The sequence below is a fragment of the Gymnoscopelus microlampas genome (genome assembly GCF_963454915.1).
Source record: "Gymnoscopelus microlampas genome assembly, chromosome: 7".
NCBI lineage: Eukaryota > Metazoa > Chordata > Actinopteri > Myctophiformes > Myctophidae > Gymnoscopelus > Gymnoscopelus microlampas.
In genome coordinates, this window is record NC_139944.1 from 13,783,859 (window position 1) to 13,803,825 (window position 19,967).

General features: G+C 39.6%; 1 protein-coding gene and 1 long non-coding RNA gene across 2 annotated transcripts; one reads left to right on the forward strand and one right to left on the reverse strand.

Moving 5' to 3' along the window:
- Positions 1–1,764: 1,764 nt before the first annotated feature.
- LOC311048435 (arrestin domain-containing protein 3-like) lies at positions 1,765–19,646 on the reverse strand (the record flags this gene model as incomplete). The annotated part of the gene is made up of 8 exons (XM_084061693.1): positions 1,765–2,085; positions 5,314–5,433; positions 5,938–6,074; positions 6,922–7,018; positions 8,933–9,101; positions 9,250–9,310; positions 9,743–9,787; positions 19,394–19,646. The coding sequence occupies 8 exons, from the start codon at positions 19,644–19,646 to the stop codon at positions 1,765–1,767; spliced, it is 1,203 nt and encodes a 400-aa protein (XP_083917819.1).
- On the forward strand, positions 12,185–16,536 carry LOC311049042. The gene is made up of 5 exons (XR_014601155.1): positions 12,185–12,326; positions 13,065–13,162; positions 13,761–13,896; positions 14,604–14,680; positions 15,605–16,536. It is a non-coding gene; the product is annotated as an uncharacterized lncRNA (long non-coding RNA).
- Positions 19,647–19,967: the final 321 nt, after the last annotated feature.

Sequence of the window (19,967 nt, forward strand, 5' to 3'; positions counted from 1 at the left end):
GTTAAAGTGTCATCCTTCCAAGGAAGCCCCGCCCATACAGACTTACAGGACACTTTTACATTTGACATGAACCGACATAACTCACAAACAATGAGCAAAGGAATGAATATTAACTTGACTTGAAAACGTTTTACAACCACTGCTGTAGCACACATGAACATGTATTCACATCAACAGATCTCTATCAGTCCAAAGCCTTAACTCTGTCTGTATATCTATATACACTAGTTGGCAGCATAATATGAACACATTATGCCCAATCATCAAGAACATGCCCTGAAGAAGGCCATAAAGGCCGAAACATGTTGGCTTTTATTGGTCAAAGATGAGCTAGCCTTTATATGAAAGCTTTTTAAACTTTGAAGGCTCCCCCCTTTTCTAACCAAAGAGCACCTTCCTACCATGTATCTTACACAGACTTTAAGAACACTGCAACCCTCTTAAGCTTTTTTCTTAGATTTCTGTCCGTCTCTATTGGTCCAAACTAAGATAGATGTAGATATTAGTCGCCCAATCATGTACGCTAGACATAATAGAAAATATCAAATAAAGTAGTGTGGTTAGAATCAGGGCCGCATTAACCGTGGAACCTAGTGGAACTTGTGTTCCACGGCCCGCAGCCTGCAGGGCCCTGTGAGAATTGTGTATTTCATTTTTGTGTATTTAAAGAAAAAATGTTGATTTATATTGGTCAAATAGACCCGAATTAGACCCCGCGCGCATGCATGTGCGTGAAATTACGCCGCTGGGGGGGCCTTTGGTTTTGTGGTGTTCCACGGCCCTGATGTCCCTTGTATCTATCTATCTATCTATCTATCTATCTATCTATCTATCTATCTATCTATCTATCTATCTATCTATCTATCCATCCATCCATCCATCCATCCATCCATCCATCCATCCATCCATCCATCCATCCATCCGGCCTGGCGGAGACAAAAGAAATATATATTATGATTTTTTGCCTCTTGGGGCACAACCTAGTTTTTGTGTTGAACATGAACTCGGGTTTGGCTCCTGAATTTACAGCATTTTAAATGATCTGTTGCCCTGTTTTTAACAGCATGTCAAACTTCAACACTATACTATATCAAGAGGTTTTATTTGTCTCTCACTCATAAAGGTACAAGGCTATAAGCAGTGAAATGTTTGTGCGGCAACACTGTGCAACCAACAGCAATACATTATACACAAGATAATACTGGGTTTTAAATAAATAAGAAAGTACAAAATAATAATATTATTATTAATGATAATAATAATATAATTATAAAAAGAGTACAGGTAAGACCCACCACAGTATAAAACATCTGTAAAAGGAACTAGTAAAAAACCTTAGCACCACTTGGTGCTGTACAATAGGTAATGTATAGAAATAGAAGGGGCAAGGACACATACAGATTTTTGATGTTTTGACTGATAATTTGTAATCATTTTAGTTCAAAAATCTTTAAATCAATATGAAACATTTTAAAGTTTCCATTTGAGTTTCTATAAGCAAACAAATAAAAACAAACACAGATAGATTTCTAAAAATAAGTATATTAAAACATTAACTTATTTATATAATGAACTAGCAAACAAGTAAATATAAAATACACATAAAAGTTACTTTATTTTATTTGACCACTTAAGTCCTATGTGATGCGTTGTGTGCTTGTAGTTTGTTTTATTTTTTTTCTTCGGGACATGTCGGCTGCATAATTGCCGAAACCGATATATCGTCAAAAAAGGTTGACCGATACATCGATCATTATTTGATCATTAACATTTCTCGTTGAACTCTGATAACGACGGATGCATTCCATACGACCCAACTATGCTCCATGCTGGCTGGCAGGGGGGGCCGAACGCTTCCCCTCCAAAACCAGAGTAGTTTGAAGGTTGTTCCACTGTGAGGGTCCCAGAGGCAGGCAGGGTGAATGGACGTTGTTCCACAGCGGGGGTCGCACTGGGACCCCTGCTGTGGAACAACGTCCATGGGACCCCCACTGGGACCGTCCCAGTGGGGGTCCCAGAAGCAGGCAGGATGACTATGGGGAACTTGGTCTTTGGGTCTACTGCGAACTTCACATCTAGATAGACCTGCAGAAACACAGTGAAGAGGAACATTCATCTTCTGCATGACTCAAGGTGTAGTGTGTCCTTAGTGTATTTCTGACAATGTAATTCACAGATTTACGTTATGTTGTATAACTGACAGTCTTTCAAAAGGTTTTCAAAATGCTTCACACAGGCAATAGAATTATTAAGTAAAACAAGAGGACTTATTCCTTGAATGGCAAAGCATCACAGGGAATTTAGATTCAACTGAATCAATGTTGAGCAACTGCATGGCCTATTTATTTCCTCAATGTTGCCAGTTGTTTTTGATGGGCTGGTGGTGGGTGGGTGGACCGTGGCCCTTTGGGGGCCCCAAGGGCCCCCGTCACTATGGCCCAGACATAACCATATGTAGACTTCCCACTGCAGCTACACCCAAATATGGCATATGACATGATCAACATGCACTGATGTCACACACAACATAAACCAAATGCACATATATGGAGTTTTGATTTTCAACACGCACTGATGTCACACAACAGAAACCTTGTCAAATGCACATATATGGAGATTTTCAACATGCACTGACATCAGACATAACAGAAACCATGTATTACAGGATGTGTATCAGGTTTGCGAGGGTTCTCTGCTTTTATAGCGTGAGGTGAGCTGATGGCCAGTCCTTTTAGTCTGTCTGTGCTACACGGAAGGTTAACATTGTAATTGCATCCAGTTGCCTTTAGCTTTACTTGACAAAACAGTGAGACATGCCTTCTGTTCCTTCCAGCACAGACGTGGGTCCTATTCCTTCTATCTGCCCCCATGCAGCTAAACTTCACAATGCACAGCTTCACCTCAGTGGAGAAGCCCTGAACAATGGCATGACCATCATTGATGCAGGGCCAAAGTCGTTCCCAGAGACCCTCACAAATGGAGATGCTAAAACCTTGAAGTTGTCCAAGAATGGATCAGCGCAAGTTACTGGAGACAAACGACTTCATCCCCACAGTGCTGGATAGATCTTTGATGGACCAATGGTGCAAGTCCAATGACGAGGAATCTTTCGCCATGTCACGCATGCTGATCAGAGAGGAGGGACTTCTGTGCGGCGGCAGCTCTGGCACAGCCATGGCAGCGGCAGTAAGAGTGGCACAGGAGCTGAAGGAGGGACAGCGCTGTGTGGTCATCCTGCCAGACTCGATACGCAACTACATGTCCAAGTTCCAGAGCGACAGGTGGATGTGTGAGAAGGGTTTCCTCAGCCCAGATGACCGGATGGTCTCTAAGCTATGGTGGTGGAATATGACCCTGCAGGGTCTGAATCTCTCTGCACCCCTTAGAGTCCTGCCCTCGCTCCCCTGCCAGAAGATCATCGAGATATTAAAGGAGAAAGCCTTTGACCAAGCCCCAGTCATTGACGAATCAGGTGTGATTCTGGGAACGGTGACTCTGGGGAACATGCTGTCCTCCATGTTGGCCGGGAAAGTGAAGCCCTCAGACCCTGTGAGCAAGGTGCTCTGCAAGCAGTTCAAACAGATTCGCCAGACAGATAGCCTGGGAAAAGTGTCCCGTATCCTAGAAACAGATCATTTTGCCCTGGTGGTGCGCGAGCAGATCCAATGTGACCATCCTCTCTTGACCAATAAACATTCAGAGATGCATGGTTCAGGGGTCATTAGTAAAATGTCCACCACCTCCTCTCCAGATATGGCTGATGCCGGGTCCGCTTGTCCGAGGTATATGGTTTCCGGCGTTGTGACGTCGGTTGACCTCCTCCACTACATCACCACACACGAGAGGCGGGAGCACACTCTGTCTGAGTACTCACTGTCTGATGTCATGTCTCTATAACCATTTCCTTTTGAATTTTTGCTGATCCGGCCACCCATCTATGAAGACATGAGCAACGATGATGACGATATAAATCTAGTGTGGTTTAGATTCAAATCATGTATTTCCACCTTTTTTGCACCTGTTATCTGTTATTATATTATGCTGTAAATTAGTGATATGCTTCGGTAGTTCAGATTACATTCTCTAATGCTAACATCTAAGTTATTGAAATCACGTATCTTGGATGACTTTTATCAATTAACACATTTACACTTTTGTTAACTTTTTGGCTAGAGGTCATCATACAGTCTGGCTTGGCTTTGTAGCTCTGGTGTAGATGTGTAGGTCTACAGCAATGCAAATCAACAGCTCCACCTTGTGGCTGACAATGCCAAAACAGGATAACATTCAATACAAAGAGAAGAGAAAGTGATGCAAGATTCAAGGCTTATAATTAATACTTGCTCACCAAAAATAATAGGTTTTTCATCTGATAGTATAAAATTAAAATTAAAGAGATAGTTCACCGAATAGTCACCCCATGGAGACTTGAATGCATGGATATTTTCATGTGTTTGTCGCATTCCTAAGCCAATAATTTGATGACCAGCGGACCGGTATGCAGCGGTTCCCGGTAGGAGACACAAAGGAGACTCTCTGTGTCTCCTACCGGAACCGCTGCCGGTCATCAAATTATTGGCTTAGGAATGCAACAAAAACGAAAAAAATCTCCATGGGGTGACTAATCAATCATTCATTTTGGGGGTGAACTATCCCTTTAAATAATGAAATGTCATCTGTTCAACAATATCATTAAGCACTCTGTTGTGTTGTGTTGAGTTGAATTGCATTTAATTGCATTTAAATAAAATGGTCTGAGTTACACAAGACAGGTATTTTATAGAGGTCTGTCTGTGTTGTGCGGTTGGGTTGTTATAGGCCTACGTCCTTGATTTGTTTTGGCTATTCTCTATACTTTCTTAGTTTAGATGTTTAAATCATTACTTGCATCACTTGCATTGTCAGACTCAAAGAGTATAAGTACTGTAAGTATAGGACATACTTCTGAATCAGTATGTCCCTCTCTTATTTATACATCTTACGTGAGCATAAAAGGGACATAGACAGACAGACAGACAGACAGACAGACGGGTACTGTACAATGGGTATTGCATAACTGTGTGGGGCAATCTGGGCATGCATTCCCAACTTGCCCCGTTTCCGGCTTGCATCTTTTCTGAGCTGGGCACCCGTCTGGTAGGTTATAAAGACTAGATTGAGTCCAGATAGCATTAGTGTTACTGTTTATACGGAAGGCCGTTTTCATGGGCGTCACTATACTATACCGGGGGAGGGTCCAGTGCCATGGAAAACCAAAGTAAACCGAATAGAGTAGAGGCGAAGTGTATGGAAAAAAGGTCATTAGATACTTACCCTAAGCCTGTATTCTGCTTGAATAATTCTGCAGTTGAGGATGGACGGGTCCATGTCAGGAGGGACGGTTATGATCCGGGTGACAGTCTGGTGAGCTGATGATGAGATGACGTCTCCCACCTCCAGTGGTGGAAAAAGTAATGAAATGTTTTACTGAAGTAAAAGTATCAATACTGCAATGTAGAAGCACTCTGTTACGAGTAAAAGTCCAGAATTAAAAATTTACTTGAGTAAAAGTACAAAAGTATTGGTATCAAAATGTACTTAAAGTACGAAAAGTAAAAGTACTAAAATGTTTGAAAATAGCAGATCTACAAGCTCACAATGTGTGCTCACAACGTGTGCGATGCGACACGTTGTGAGCTTGTGAATCGGCTATTTTCAAATGGCCTAGGTATAAAATAGGGCTAAAGTATGTTTTATAATGTAATCATTTATATCTGCAAAGTAACTAGTGACTAAAGTTTTCAAATAATTGTACAATTTTTGCCTCTGAGATGTAGTGGAGTAGAAGTAAAAGTATAGACAATTGGAAATACTCCAGTAAACAAGTAAAAGTACCTCAAAATGTTACTTAAGTACGGTACTTAAGTAAATACTTAGTTACTTTACACCACTGCCCACCTCTTTGAGCAGGTCTTTGGTGCTCACACTCCTTCCACCCTGTGCATAGAAGCTGTGCTTTCTGTACACACAGTACTTGAGCTTGAGTTCGCGAGATGAGTCGTTCTGAATGGAGGCCACAACCTTTATCCCCTCTCCTGTAAGTAACACAGGCCAAGGATGCACACATCACAGGGTTATTATAGGTAACCAAAACTAATGAAATTACAAAAACTAGAATTGACAAAACATTTTAGTTGACTGAAATAAAAATGAAAACGAAACTCTGGGAGAAAATGGTTCTCTGTCTCTATACCCACTAAGGCAGTGGTTCTCAACCTGTGGGCCGGGACCCCTAGGGGGGTCCCCACATGATTTTGGGGGGGGGTCCCCAGATGACAGTGAAGTGACAATCTGATGACCTTTAAGGCCTTAATACGAAAGAAAAGAAAAAAGACCATTACTGCGTCAAAAGTAATCAACAAACTATACTATAAAAACTGGTCAAACATTGGCCAAATTGTCAAATAGAGAGGCAACATTTTTTTAAATAGCCGATCTACAAGCTCACTACGCCTCGCGTTGTGAGCTTGTTGTAGATCTGCATTTATAGGTAAAAACATGAATCGGCCTGATATAGCGCCACTATGGAATATGGTGTATATATATGGAATATGAAAAATCTGGATGACCCGTTTCGTTTAATGACTATAGAGATACTGTGTACCGATTTGCATGATGTTTGGACAAAATATGTAGGAGTACTGTTAAAAAATGTGTTTTGCAAAAATCGGCCTCTTGGTGGCGCTATAACAGGCCCAGGTGAAAGATTTGCCAGAGGTTCTGCTCTGGTATCCAGGGAGTGTGTGTGCACAGTTTCGCTGCAACCAAGCCAACAGTGCCGGAGATTAGCTGTTCACAGACAGAATGACGGATGGACGGACGGACAGGGTGCAAAACATAGTCTCGAGACAATTAAAGGTTTGTTGTCAAGGACAATCTGACCTTGGCAGTAACCCATCTTGTCAAGGTGGACATTCATAGCCACTGTTCCTGATGTAAATAGTGTCATTGTCTTCTTCTTGTAGTAATGCTGTGGAGTCTGGCAGAAAGCACAAAGGACACATTAATACAGCATTGCTATTATAAACAACAAGTCAGCTAAAACACAAACAATGCTACAGGATAAGTCTCCAGACTTCCATGTGAAAATACAGTGCTTATCAATATGAAAACTGGCTGCATTCAGAGTGATGTGCCCATGGTGGGGGGGGATCTTTGACAAATTTCGAAAATGTACCCAAATTAGGGACGCCAGGGCTACTCTGGTTAACATCATTTTTATTAAATGGTTAAAGTGTGATGCTATCAAACAAAAACATATCAGACAGTCTGCATTTCCCAAAAAGGAAATGCATGTGTTAAAACATATCCCCTCTGGATAGAAGAATGCATGACCAATTTACAATTACTATGTACAATTTAAGCATTTAGCAGATCCAGATCGACTTACAATAAGCAAGGTAATCACATAGAATGCAAAGAAATAATGTAGTGCCTCAGGAAACTAGGATCTGTTTCCAGATAGATGTACAGTACTATGTGTAATATGTAGATACATTGTTGTTTTATTGATTTATCTCTCTTCCCCTGGCACCCCCCCCCCTTCTTCTTACCTTTCTCTTTATATGGATATGACAAAAACAAGGGAGCTTGCACAAAAACGAATTTCACTTGCTGTTTACTGTTTTACACCTAAACCTGTGATGTGACAATGAAGTTGATTCTGATTCTGACTCTGATCACAGGAAAACCAAGAACCTAGCATCAGTCTCTAAACACTCTACTACAGGATCTTTTCATTGAAACTATAGGATATTAGGTAAACAGTGAATCTAGCATCTGTTTAAATAACATATATTATACATTCTTAACATTGTGGTCAAGAAAAACAAGCTTAAGTAACAAGAAACATCACGAATGACAATATGTCTGCATGGTAGTCATGTCTATAGGTCAGTCGCTAGCATCAATGGAGACAGAAGGTGGCAGGAAGGGGTACAGGGAAAGTGAAGTGCTCGGGCAGTGGTTCTCAAACTTTTCAGGCCGCGACCCCCCATGATAATCATATTAGAACTGGGGACTCCCCACCCTGATAAGCACTTGGAATTGTAAGAGTTGAGGCACTCGATTTAGTTTATCCACAGATAAATATTGTGAAAATAGACGTTCTACAAGCTCACTTGTGAGCTTGTAGATCGGTTATTTAAAAAAAAAAAAAAGCCTCTTATATTATTTGACAATTTGGCCAATGTTTGACCAGGTTTTATGGTATAGTTTGTTGATTACTTTTGATGCAATAATGGCCTTTTTCCTTTCTTTCTTTCTTTTCTTTTTTTTTACAAAGGTCTTAAAAGTCCTTAAATTGTCACTTCACCGTCATCTGGGGACCCCCCCAAAATCATGTGGGGACCCCCCTGGGGGTCCCGACCCAAAGGTTGAGAACCACTGTGCTAGTGGTTGAGGTGAAGTCTGAAGAGGTGAGTCTTCAGACTATATGGCAGAAAATTGGGAGTGAGTCTACAGTTCTGACTGCAATGGGGAGTTTGTTCCTGAACCCTGAGTGAGCGGGAGGGGTTGTAGGGTTGGACCTGGCTTTGACGTTTTGGGGGTGCAATGCTTCTGGTTACCTTGTAGGCCAACATGTGTTTTGTACAAGGTGTGGGCAGAAATGGGAGCCAATGGAGGGAGCAGAAAAGGGGGGAGGCATGTGACATGTTTTGACTGGTTGAAGACCAGGCATGCTGCAGCTTTCTGGATCACTGTTCACTCTCAAAGCTAAATGAACACAGAGGAATTTACAGTAGAGATTGGGGTCCCAGAGATTTAAAAAAAAAAATGCAATCAAATGGGGGTTTGTGAGCTAAGGCAAATCAAAGTGGGGGTCCTTGAAATGAAAAGGGTTGAGAGTCACTGCTCCTATAGTGTGAAGGCATCACAAGGCTTGGACCAGGACCTGTAGGTCGAATCCCATCAGAGTGTACAAGGGAGGCAGGGAGACCGTTTTGGGGACAAAGGTGAGTGTAGCGGAGGCTTTGCTGTCCATTCTCATTGATCGGCTCAGCCTGGCTTCCAGGGTGTACACAATTTTACCAAGTGCACCTTTAAAGGATGCTGGCATGTCCCTAATCAAAAAGATGAGAGGGAGCAGCCAATTAAACATAATATGACATTTTCAAGTGCAACGCTAGTCTTGACTATTCACAGATGCAGAGTATGTACTCAACACAGAGTATGTACTGCATGTGCACAGGTCCATTGGATCAGACTTACTGGTCAGGAAACTGAAAGGTGAATGGATAGAGGTGGCAGCCTGGGGAAACAACACTGCTATCTGAAAAATAATGAAACTACTTTATCATAATGAAAAACAATGAAACCTTTTATCATGCATCTAAGTGCAGTGGTGTGGAGGCACACTGGTGTAACGCATAGACTAGAGTGTGTGCCATGAGACAAGGGAAGGTGTGTCTTGGGATTTTGTGATAACCACAAATTATTGCAATATACATAATACAATAAGTTATGATTTTTTACTATATATCAATCCTTTGCATGCACTCATGTCCCAACACAGAGGCAAATTCTACCCCCTAAAATAATAATAATGATAATTAACGTCCCTATTTTGTAGCCTATATGTCATTATACTGTGGGCAAAAAGTTGTAAAACCACTCATCAAGTGGTTAGTGCCTCCGGTACCAGACATAATCGAAAACTATTACAAAACAAGCTACAATATTTGAAACCGTGGATTTCACTTACATGGTCTCCCATACTCATCTGTCAATAGTGTCTGAAAATCTTCCTCTGAAGAAAAAGAAGCCATACAATTAATACATGAAAATATATTTTCACAGCCAAGTGAGAAGTGAGACAAGTCGGCTAAAATGTCACTGATTACAATAAAGTTGGGGAAAGAAAGAAAGAATCTATTAAATGTAATCTACCGCAGTGGTTCTCAAAGTGGGGTCGGGGGGCCCCCAGGAGTCCTTGAGGGGGTTGCAGGGGCAGGGGGTTCCCAGCAAAATTAGTTAATATAGTATAACAATGAGTTTAACCACTTCAACCCTAGTATGTATATCCCTCATGAAAAACTGCTACTGAATTACTACACAAAAGCTACTTGTGTAGTAGTGGCTGTATAGTCACCTGTAGCAATTGTGTAGTAAATCTGTAATTTATTCACTATTCACAATACATCAGTAGAGTTTCTTAGTGAAACAGTGGTGTTCCCAGTAGTAATCAAGCCGAGTAGTGAAAAAGCTGTTAGAACATTACTGCTTTACTACAAGGGCATTTAAATAGAGATTGTGTAGATATTTTACTACTGGCTTGTGTAGTGAATATGCAGTAACTACTATACAGAATCACTACAAATATTTAAAAAAGTGATCAAGTAGAGTTTTTACTACCTGCTAGTGTAGTGCATGTGTAGTAACAACACTACAGAATCCACTACAGTAGCCGAGTAGTGAAAAAGCTGTTAAAACATTACTGCTTTACTACAAGGGCATTCAAATAGTGATTATGTAGAGTTTTTACTACTAGGTTGTGTAGTGAATGTGTAGTAAAAACACTATATAATACTCTACAGAAGCTGAGTAGTGAAAAAGCTGTTAAACATTACTGCTTTACTACAAGGGCATTCAAATAGTGATTATGTAGAGTTTTTACTACTTGATTGTGTAGTGAAGATATAGTAAAAACACAACAATCCTCTACAGAAGTCGAGTAGTGAAAAAGCTATTAAAACATTACTGCTTTACTGCGAAGCCATGTAATTGATCAAGTAGAGTTCTTACTCTACTTGATCTGGTCTTTGCTGGTCAAATGGGTGGACTGCCCAGCAAAGACCAGCTTACCAGCTAGACTTAGCTGGTCAGATGGCTGGACACTGGACAGACCAGCAAAGACCAGCTCAGCAGCTGGTCAGGTTTGGTTAGATCAGTGGTTCTCAACATGGATCGGGACTCCCAGGGGGGTCCCCACATGATTTGGGGGTGGTCCCCAGATGACAGTGAAGTGACAATTTAAGGACCTTTAACCTTTTTAATACCTAAAAAAACAAAACACCATTACTCCATCAAAAGTAACAAACTATAATATAAAAATGGTCAAACATTGGCCAAATTGTCTAACAATAATAATAATATAAGAAAACATTTTGAAAATAGCATCTACAAGCTCACAACACCTTCCTTGCGAGGCGTTGTGAGCTTGAAGATCTGCTATTTTCACAATAGAGTCAAACTAAACGTAAATGCATCAACTCCTACATTCCAAGTGCTTATCAGGGTGGGGGGTCCCCAGCTCAAATATGATTATTTTGGGACGTCGCGGCCTGAAAGGGTTGAGAACCACAGGGTTAGATCACTGTTTCCCAAACAGTGGGTCGGGGCCCATTTGTGGGTCATGGACACATCACAAGGAAAGATCCCTTTGTTTGTTTCTTACAAAAATATATTACTATATTATTTCAAAACATTTCCCACCCAAAAATCGAAAATCTTCATCAATAAAAAAGTAAATAAATACAAAATCTAAGAATCATACATCATACCTGCCATTAGACTGTGAAGTTTTTCTTCTGTTACAATACCCCCCCCCCCCCCCCCCCCCCCCCAGTATATACAGTATACAGTAGGCCTATACAGTATATTTTATTTTATTTTATTTTATTTTATTTTATTTTATTTTATTTTACATTTCTTGTCCTTTTCTTGTGATGTGACATAGATAATATATTTATTTTATCGCAATTGGCAAATAATATGCTAGTTTGATTCTAAATAACACTTTTTATTGCTATGGTTACCAAAATGAACAGATCTACAGTCGCAATTCGATGCGTTGTGAGCTTGTACATCTATTCTTTCTTTTTTTTTTTACAGAGAAGTGCATTATGGGCCCTGAGCAGTGTTGCCATATCTGCTTATTATAAGCGACTTTGGGCTTGTTTTTCTGTAAAGTTGCTTCAATTGCTTGTAAATATTAGTGAAAGATTTCACTTCTTTTTGATAGTAGAAATAGCAGATCTACAAGCTCACAAAATGCATTGCAAATGCGACGCACTGTGAGCTTGTAGATCGGCTATTTTCAAATCTGCAAATGTCGCTTCTTTTGGGCTTAATTGTTTTCACAGACCTGGCTGCTTATTTCTCTCACAAAATCTGGCAACAATGTCTCAGCATGCTCGCGACTGCGCGGGGAGAATGAATGTTGTCTCGAGCCTGCAGCACTTCAATAGAAAGTTAGATAAATTGCGTTGCTTTGGATTCATCAAAAAGAATTATAAACCGGCTTCAGAGAAGATAAAAGCATGAAGAAGAAGCGGCGGACATTTTAGGTGAGTGTTGACACACAGAAATACTGTTTGTGTAGGCTTTTTAGCCTACTATTACTGTATTGATAATAAGTGCGTAGGCTGATGTTTTTGAAGTCAATGACCCAACTCTACACATTGTTTAGTTATTTAAATTGTCTTGATAACGGGATTATGACTAATTTATGAATTTAAAGAGAACTCTCAGCTGAGAAGCAGTATGCTGCTCTTTGACAGTAAGTTCAAGTTATTTTAGCAATGCAGATTTTCAACAATAGTTCAACTCTTGAGAGCGTAAAATGAAACGTATCATTTTAGCATCTTAAGAGTTAAAAGGTATATAAGGGTCCATTAGTTTACCATAACCTTTCATTCACGGTACCCCTGAATTACACTGTTACATTTTTAGGATCTTGTATCATTTTACACTACGTAAATATCCCCATCTTTCCACAGCATGAAATGTCCATCAGTTTGCATCAGTACTGACTGCAAATAAATGTATACTTGACGTTCAACCACTTGAACCTTAGCATCCCTATTCTGGGGGAACATTCCCCAAAAAAGCCGGTTTACAAGCTCACAATGTGACGCGTTGTGAGCTTGTAGATCTCGTGATCTGGTGTAGATGTCATCAGGTATTTTACTGAGCATTTAGGATCTAAGGTTAAACTTACAGAAGTGATATATATTGTTGAATTCCAAATATTCAGAAATGATTCTGATTTAAATTACATGATTTGTTTTTGTACATCTTTACAGATCTCCCAGAACTTCTGAGCCGAGTTGAAGCTCTCTCGGGGGCTTTAGACACAGGGGTCACCCTGAGGCCCTGTCAAAATCAAGCTGCACAAAAAGAGGTAGTTGTTACACAATATTATATTCACTTATTTATTTCAAGAACCCCCAATTTGATAGAAAATGTCCTAATCTACGTGGTCTAAAGCCAGTATTAATTTGACTGTTTTTGTCACGTGCCACTTCTCAGCTATCCAGCTAACCTTAGACATTTGTCAGTGTTGTCGATAACTACTATAACTTCTACCACTTTTTTTGGTCACATGATTGGATACTGGATTCTGATTGACTTAAAAAAAAAGGTTGTGGGCTAACAACCCTCTGTTTTTTTCCCCGCCCACTTTTGTGTTGCAAGGAGACATTCTGATTGGCTTATAGCAGTCACATGGGCAAGCCTACCCTACCATGCTGAGTGTATTCTGAAACAATTAAGGATTGTAACTCAATAGCCTTGCATGTTTTCTTTCATTTATATGGTCGAAGTGGTAGAAAAGCAATTTACCACTCGAGGGTCGTGTGTTATGGTCTGATAAAGCCACTGTTTCTGGGTTGTTTTGCACTCGCATAACCCACTCTCTCTCGTGGTAAATAGCTTACTACTACTAGTAATATTCAATAATTTCTGAAGTTATTCTGTACACTGTTCTGTTTCTTTTTTAGACTGACATTGGAGGAGGGGTTCTTGTGCCAGAGCACTCCCTCCGGTACATCGACCACTCCAAGCACTCAGCCTTAACAAACGGTCTCCTGACCCTCCTGTTCAGCAGAACTGAACTAGCACAATGCAGCATCACAGGTAGGGGTGTGCTCAATGGTCTCAATGGTTCATTTATATAGCGCCTTTAATCCAAGGCGCTTTACAAATATTGCATTACATTTACCCATTCACACACGCATCCATACACCAATGGCGGAGGAAACCATGCAAGGCACCAACCTGCTCACTGGGAGCAACCAGGGGTTCAGAGTCTTGCTCAAGGACTCTTCGACACTAACTCTGGGGGAGCCCGGGATTGGTTTAATGCCTTTATTGATACGACAGCATACTGACAGGAAACTGGTAGAGAGAGAGACAAAGGTCGCCCGGATCGGGAGTCGAACCGGCGACATCAGAGACATTTGTGATATGCGCAGTAGGCCAGCGGGAGCCCACAAAATGACCTTTTCTATTGATTATTCATGCCACAGAGAATTGAGTTCAATAATATGTTCTTGTATTTGTCACATGTCTAAAACAATAATTTGACTTCAATTCTGGATGGGGACTATGTAATTAATACACTTTAGTGGAAATTATCTATTAGCAGCATATATCTCATTCCTATACTGAGTCGGCCTGTGTGTATAATTAGTAATCATAATACAATTAATCATTGTATGCCAATCATAATGATGATCATCCTAAAATAATAGCAAAAGTGATTGTGATAATTATGGTTATCCTGATAATTAGCTGAAAATGGTGATACAATGTTTGTCCATATTGCCCACCCCTAATTACAGGAAAGAAGTGCAACATCCAGAAAGACGTTGCCACCCCGAAGCCCATGCTTGACCGCGGAAGCTTCAAGCTGTTGTTGGTGAGATTTTAAATTATTGTTTCTTGCTTCATGACCTGAAATGTTAACATTTGACACAACTTTAGGTCGACAGACAAGGGTCTGTCGTGATGTCCCTCCCACCCGGAAGGATATAGAGACACAGGGCGAGAGCACACAGTAGGATGGTTTTAAAAATCTTTGGGATCATAATGACTCTACATTAGAGGCATATCTATTGGGGCTGTCGCATTAATCGCATACCGCAATATTTCTGTTTCAAACCGCAATGGGGAGATATACCACACAAACCACGGCTCACACGAAATGGTCACAAACCATTACAAAAGCATACACAGCAATGAAGACTAAGTGAACATTAAAATACAGTAAAAACTCATCTCTGCTGTGCTATTTAAAAAGCAACACTGTAAAGCTTATTCATTGTAGGTTATTTATATATAGTAATTCAAGTGTAAAATTGCTGTTAACCACCTGAACTCCATATGGTTGAGCGAAGTCCCTCAGAGCTCTATACTAGTGTATGTTCTGTCTTATATTATTGTGGGGAAAGCTTTTAGCTGAAAATAGCCGCTTGGCAAGCTTACAGCGCTTGTACAAGCTTACAACGCTTTAAACACATTTGCCTTCCCCACAAAAAGGATGAGGTTAAAAAAGGGTGGGGTGGGCCATTGCAATTTTTGTCGCATACCGTACTTCTGAGACACTTAATCACACCACGGTTAAAATTGTGTCATCGGGACAGCCCTAATATCTATGTCTTATGGATCATACCCTCGGAGCCCAAACAATCCTAACCTGACAAAGGTGGGTGTGTTCCAGCGGTTGTTATCTCTCCCATTGGTCATTGAATGGCACTACTGGGCGATGATGGTTCAGCATTGCTCTAGTCTGTTACCCAGAATTCAATTTTAATCATTAATCTGTTTTCTCTCCCTCATACAGCCTACGTGATGGAGAAATGCGACGTTCCCAAAAAGAAAGTTCTTAAGGTGGTGACAGCAAAGCTTAACTACGAGGACAAGGTAGGGAAGCCAAAACGTCCCAAGAAGACCGGTGGACATCACAGAAGACTGACCCTTCACCTCCAAATATACGTAATGAAGTCTAGACCTTAGCTGAAAAAAAATAAAAGATAATTAGATCGGGGCCACATCCAGATTGGAATCCAAACGGTATTAACATCACGTGACCATTAAAACCAATCGGATTCCAATCTGGATGTGGCCCAGATTTGATTCAGACTGAGCTTGGCTGCCACTGTAAATGGGGTCCCCGTTTTATTTTATTTTATATATGTATATGTATTGTTTTTATTTATATTGTTGTTCAAGGGCATGCATCTTGTGTTTTTTTTTTGTGTATTTTTGAGAAGCGGTCTTGCAACAGCTTCGGCAGTACAAATAAGGTTGAAAACTTTGGAAATCAGTTTTTTACCCGTGATGGGATTTGTCCACTCAAAACCATCTTTAGCCAGTTTAGTACATTCAGCAATGTATGGAGCTAAGAAAGTTTCCATTTTTGGCTTACTCGGTCCAAACCAAAGGGCTGTCACCATTATATGTTGTTTCCGCAGTTTGGGCGGCAGCTCAATTAGTTGTGTTTGTAAAGGCCAAATAGAGTATTTGGACGAACGAAAAACTGGGACACCATCACAAGTCCAAATGACAGACAAAGAATCGTTATCAAGTTTCCCCTCAGAACAATTCTTTGTGTTAATTTTATTGATATTGTTTTTATTTATATTGTTGTTGTTCAAGGGCATGCCTTAGGCGCCATAATCCGAACGGTATTAACATCACGTGACCATTAAAACCAATCGGATTCCAATCTGGATGTGGCCCAGAACTGATTCAAACTGAACTTGGCTGCCACTGTAAATGGAGTCCAACTACAGCAATGAATGTACTGCCAGACAGATAATATATTATGATATTTGTATTGTTATTGTTGTTATTGTTATATAAATGTTATATAATTGTTATAATTGATTGATTTCATGTCCCCTCGAATAACTGAACCTGAGCATGATTCTGAATTGATAAATGGTAATGTAACCAGTTTCATCATCAGAAATTGCTGATATGCAGTGGTCAAGTAATGAGTAGATGTTGTCATTACTTAATAGTAAGGCAGAAGTAATTGAATGACAATTGTGTAGAGCTTTAAAAGTGACCCAAAAGGGTTTAAGTAGTAACAAAAAGTAATTTGTTAGTGATCAGTAGTGATAAAACACTACATGAACACTACACACAAGGATGGAGTGACTCAATAGGGATTGTGAAGAGATACAGCGGTAAATGTGTAAGCATTCTGTAGACTTTCAGAAGTAATTCAAAAGGGTTTGTTTAATAGTAAGACAGAAGTAATTGAATGATAATTCTGTAATGTTTTAAAAGGGATTCAAAAGGGTTTGTGTAGAAACAAAGTAATTCATTAGTGATCAGTAGTGATAGAACACTACATAACACTACACACAAAGATGGAGTGATTCAGTAGGGATTTTGAAGAGAAACAGGGGTAAATGTGTAAGCATTCTATAGAGTTTTAGAAGTAATTCAAAAGGGCTTGTTTAATAGTAAGACAGAAGTAATTGAATGATAATTCTGTAATGTTTTAAAAGTGATTCAAAAGGGTTTGTGTAGAAACAAAAAGTAATTCATTAGTGATCAGTAGTGATAGAACACTACATAACACTACACACAAAGATGGAGTGATTCAGTAGGGATTGTGAAGAGAAACAGGGGTAAATGTGTAAGCATTCTATAGAGTTTTAGAAGTAATTCAAAAGGGCTTGTTTAATAGTAAGACAGAAGTAATTGAATGATGATTCTGTAATGTTTTAAAAGTGATTCAAAAGGGTTTGTGTAGAAACAAAAAGTAGTTCATTAGTGATCAGTAGTGATAGAACACTACATAACACTACACACAAACATGGAGTGATTCAGTAGGGATTGTTAAGAGAAACAGCGGTAAATGTGTAAGCATTCTGTAGAATTTCAGAGGTAATTCAAAAGGGTTTGTTTAATAGTAAGACAGTAGTAACTGAATGATAATTGTGTAATGTTTAAAAGGTGAATCAAAAGGGTTTGTGTAGGAACACAAAGTAATTAATTAGTGATCAGTAGTGATAAAACACTACATGAATATTTTCCATAGGGATTGTGTAGAGCTGCAGCAGTAGATCTGTAAGCATTGTGTAGTAATTCAACAATGAATGTGTAGTGATTGTATAGTTCTTTCCAAAAAGCCTATAGTGAGGCTGAAGTAATTAAGTAGCAGCCAGGCAGTGATTTGAATAGTAATTATGTAGTAATTATCAGTAGTGATTAAGTACTGAAACGGGACATTTCTCCACATTTTACTATTGAAATCACTACATAAATCACTACTAATCGCAATAGCAATTGAGTAATGAAATGGTAGTTTTTGTGTAGACATTTTGTAGTAGTTATGAGTAGTGATTCAATAGTGTTTTTTCACGAGGGATAGGCTGCATTGCGATCTGAAAATAGCTCACAACGCTTGTAAATCTGTTATAGAAAAATTAAATACATTAAAAAAATAAAAAAAAAATCTTTCTTTTTTTTTTTTACAAATCTGTGACACAAATGAGTGACACAAAATATTTTCAGATGAGGGTCCCCGGGTCCAAATACATATTAATTTGGGGGTCCTTGACATGAAGATGTTTGAGAACCACTGATCTAGTACAATGTGGTATTATGATGAAACTAAGAATTATGATTCAGGAACAATGGAAACAAAGACAGGAACATTTGAACAACTGACAAACTCTGAAGGGACACATACACAGGGGTAGGCTGCGACAATTAATCAAAAATAATCACTTGAGTGGATTTTTGTTTTTGGGCGGGGGTGACGGATATGACATAGGTTAACATTTTCAATGACAAAAAAATACAAAAAATAACAGATCTACAAGCTCACTTGTAAACTTGTGGATAGTCTATTTTCGGTATTTTGCGCAACGCCATTGTACGACAAAGTATAAGGCATGTGGTTAATCAAGTGGTAAATCATTCGCAAAATCAGCAAAAGTTGCTGTCGGAAACTATAGGCTATTATTCCTGACACTTTCTCAGTGGTTATATGGAATGTATATGCAGACCTTATACTAACTAGGCAACGGTATGTTTAGCCTATTTCCTTCTTTTTTTTTACCTTAGCCTTCTACTTTACTCAAGCATTTTCCACATTATTTTGTGTAGTGTTGCATGTGTGAGGTGTGCAGAGGTGTAAAGTAACTAAGTAGCTACATTTACTCAAGTAGGCTAGGACTTTTTCCAATTATCTATACTTTTACTTCTACTCCATACATCTCAGAGGCAAATACTTTTACTTCACTATAATTATTTGAAAACTTTAGTTACTAGTTACTTTACAGATATAAATTGTTACGTTATTAACCACTTTAGCCCTATTTTATACCTGGGCTATTTAAAAATAGCAGATCTTTAGATCAGCTATTTTCAAACATTTTAGGCTTTTACTTTTGGTACTTTAAATACATTTGCATACATGTAGGCTATGATCTCTTTTCCTTGGTGAGCAAGTGATGCAGCTCAATCAACCAAATCAAATGCGTTTGTTAATTATGTAATAAGATTTAAGCACCTGGGGCATTTCATGCATCATTTGTGAATCAAATAAAATACCAAACTACTTGTCAAACCACACTTTAAAAACAAAAACAATGGAGCACTTACTTACCTTGTGCGTTTTCATCTGAAATGATAAAGAAGCGCTTGATGCTGAAGTACTTCTCTTTAGACTCATAAATCGCGCGTCTCTCTGCCCACTGCACCTCGGCTTTGCCTTTGAACTTGACAAACAGCTGGTCTATGTGACATCGTTTGTCCAGTGTCACCGTGATGTGGCCTGACACCACGTCTCCATGTGTGAACGTGTCCTCTTCATTGATGGAGCAGTGCTCCACTGTGATGCTCCTCACTGCGCCCGACATCTTTCATCCCCTTCACCCCCAGCAGTGCTGTGATTGGCCATAGATATAAAGGCTAGATGATTGCAGGCCAATGGAGACCGATGTTGCCAGATATATATATAAACCTTTCTTTATATATATCTATGGTCGCGGCAGCCACTGTACCACGTGACAAACTTTCATCCAAAAGAACGACATGCTGCTGTGATTGGCCAGTTGGTTGTCAGGGGCAACCACTGTACCATCCCAGGCGTTCTTACATAGCTCAATGCCACCCCCTAGTGTTCACATTTAACCTCAAATTCAGTTACTTTATGCATAATGATCTCCACCTTTGAATGT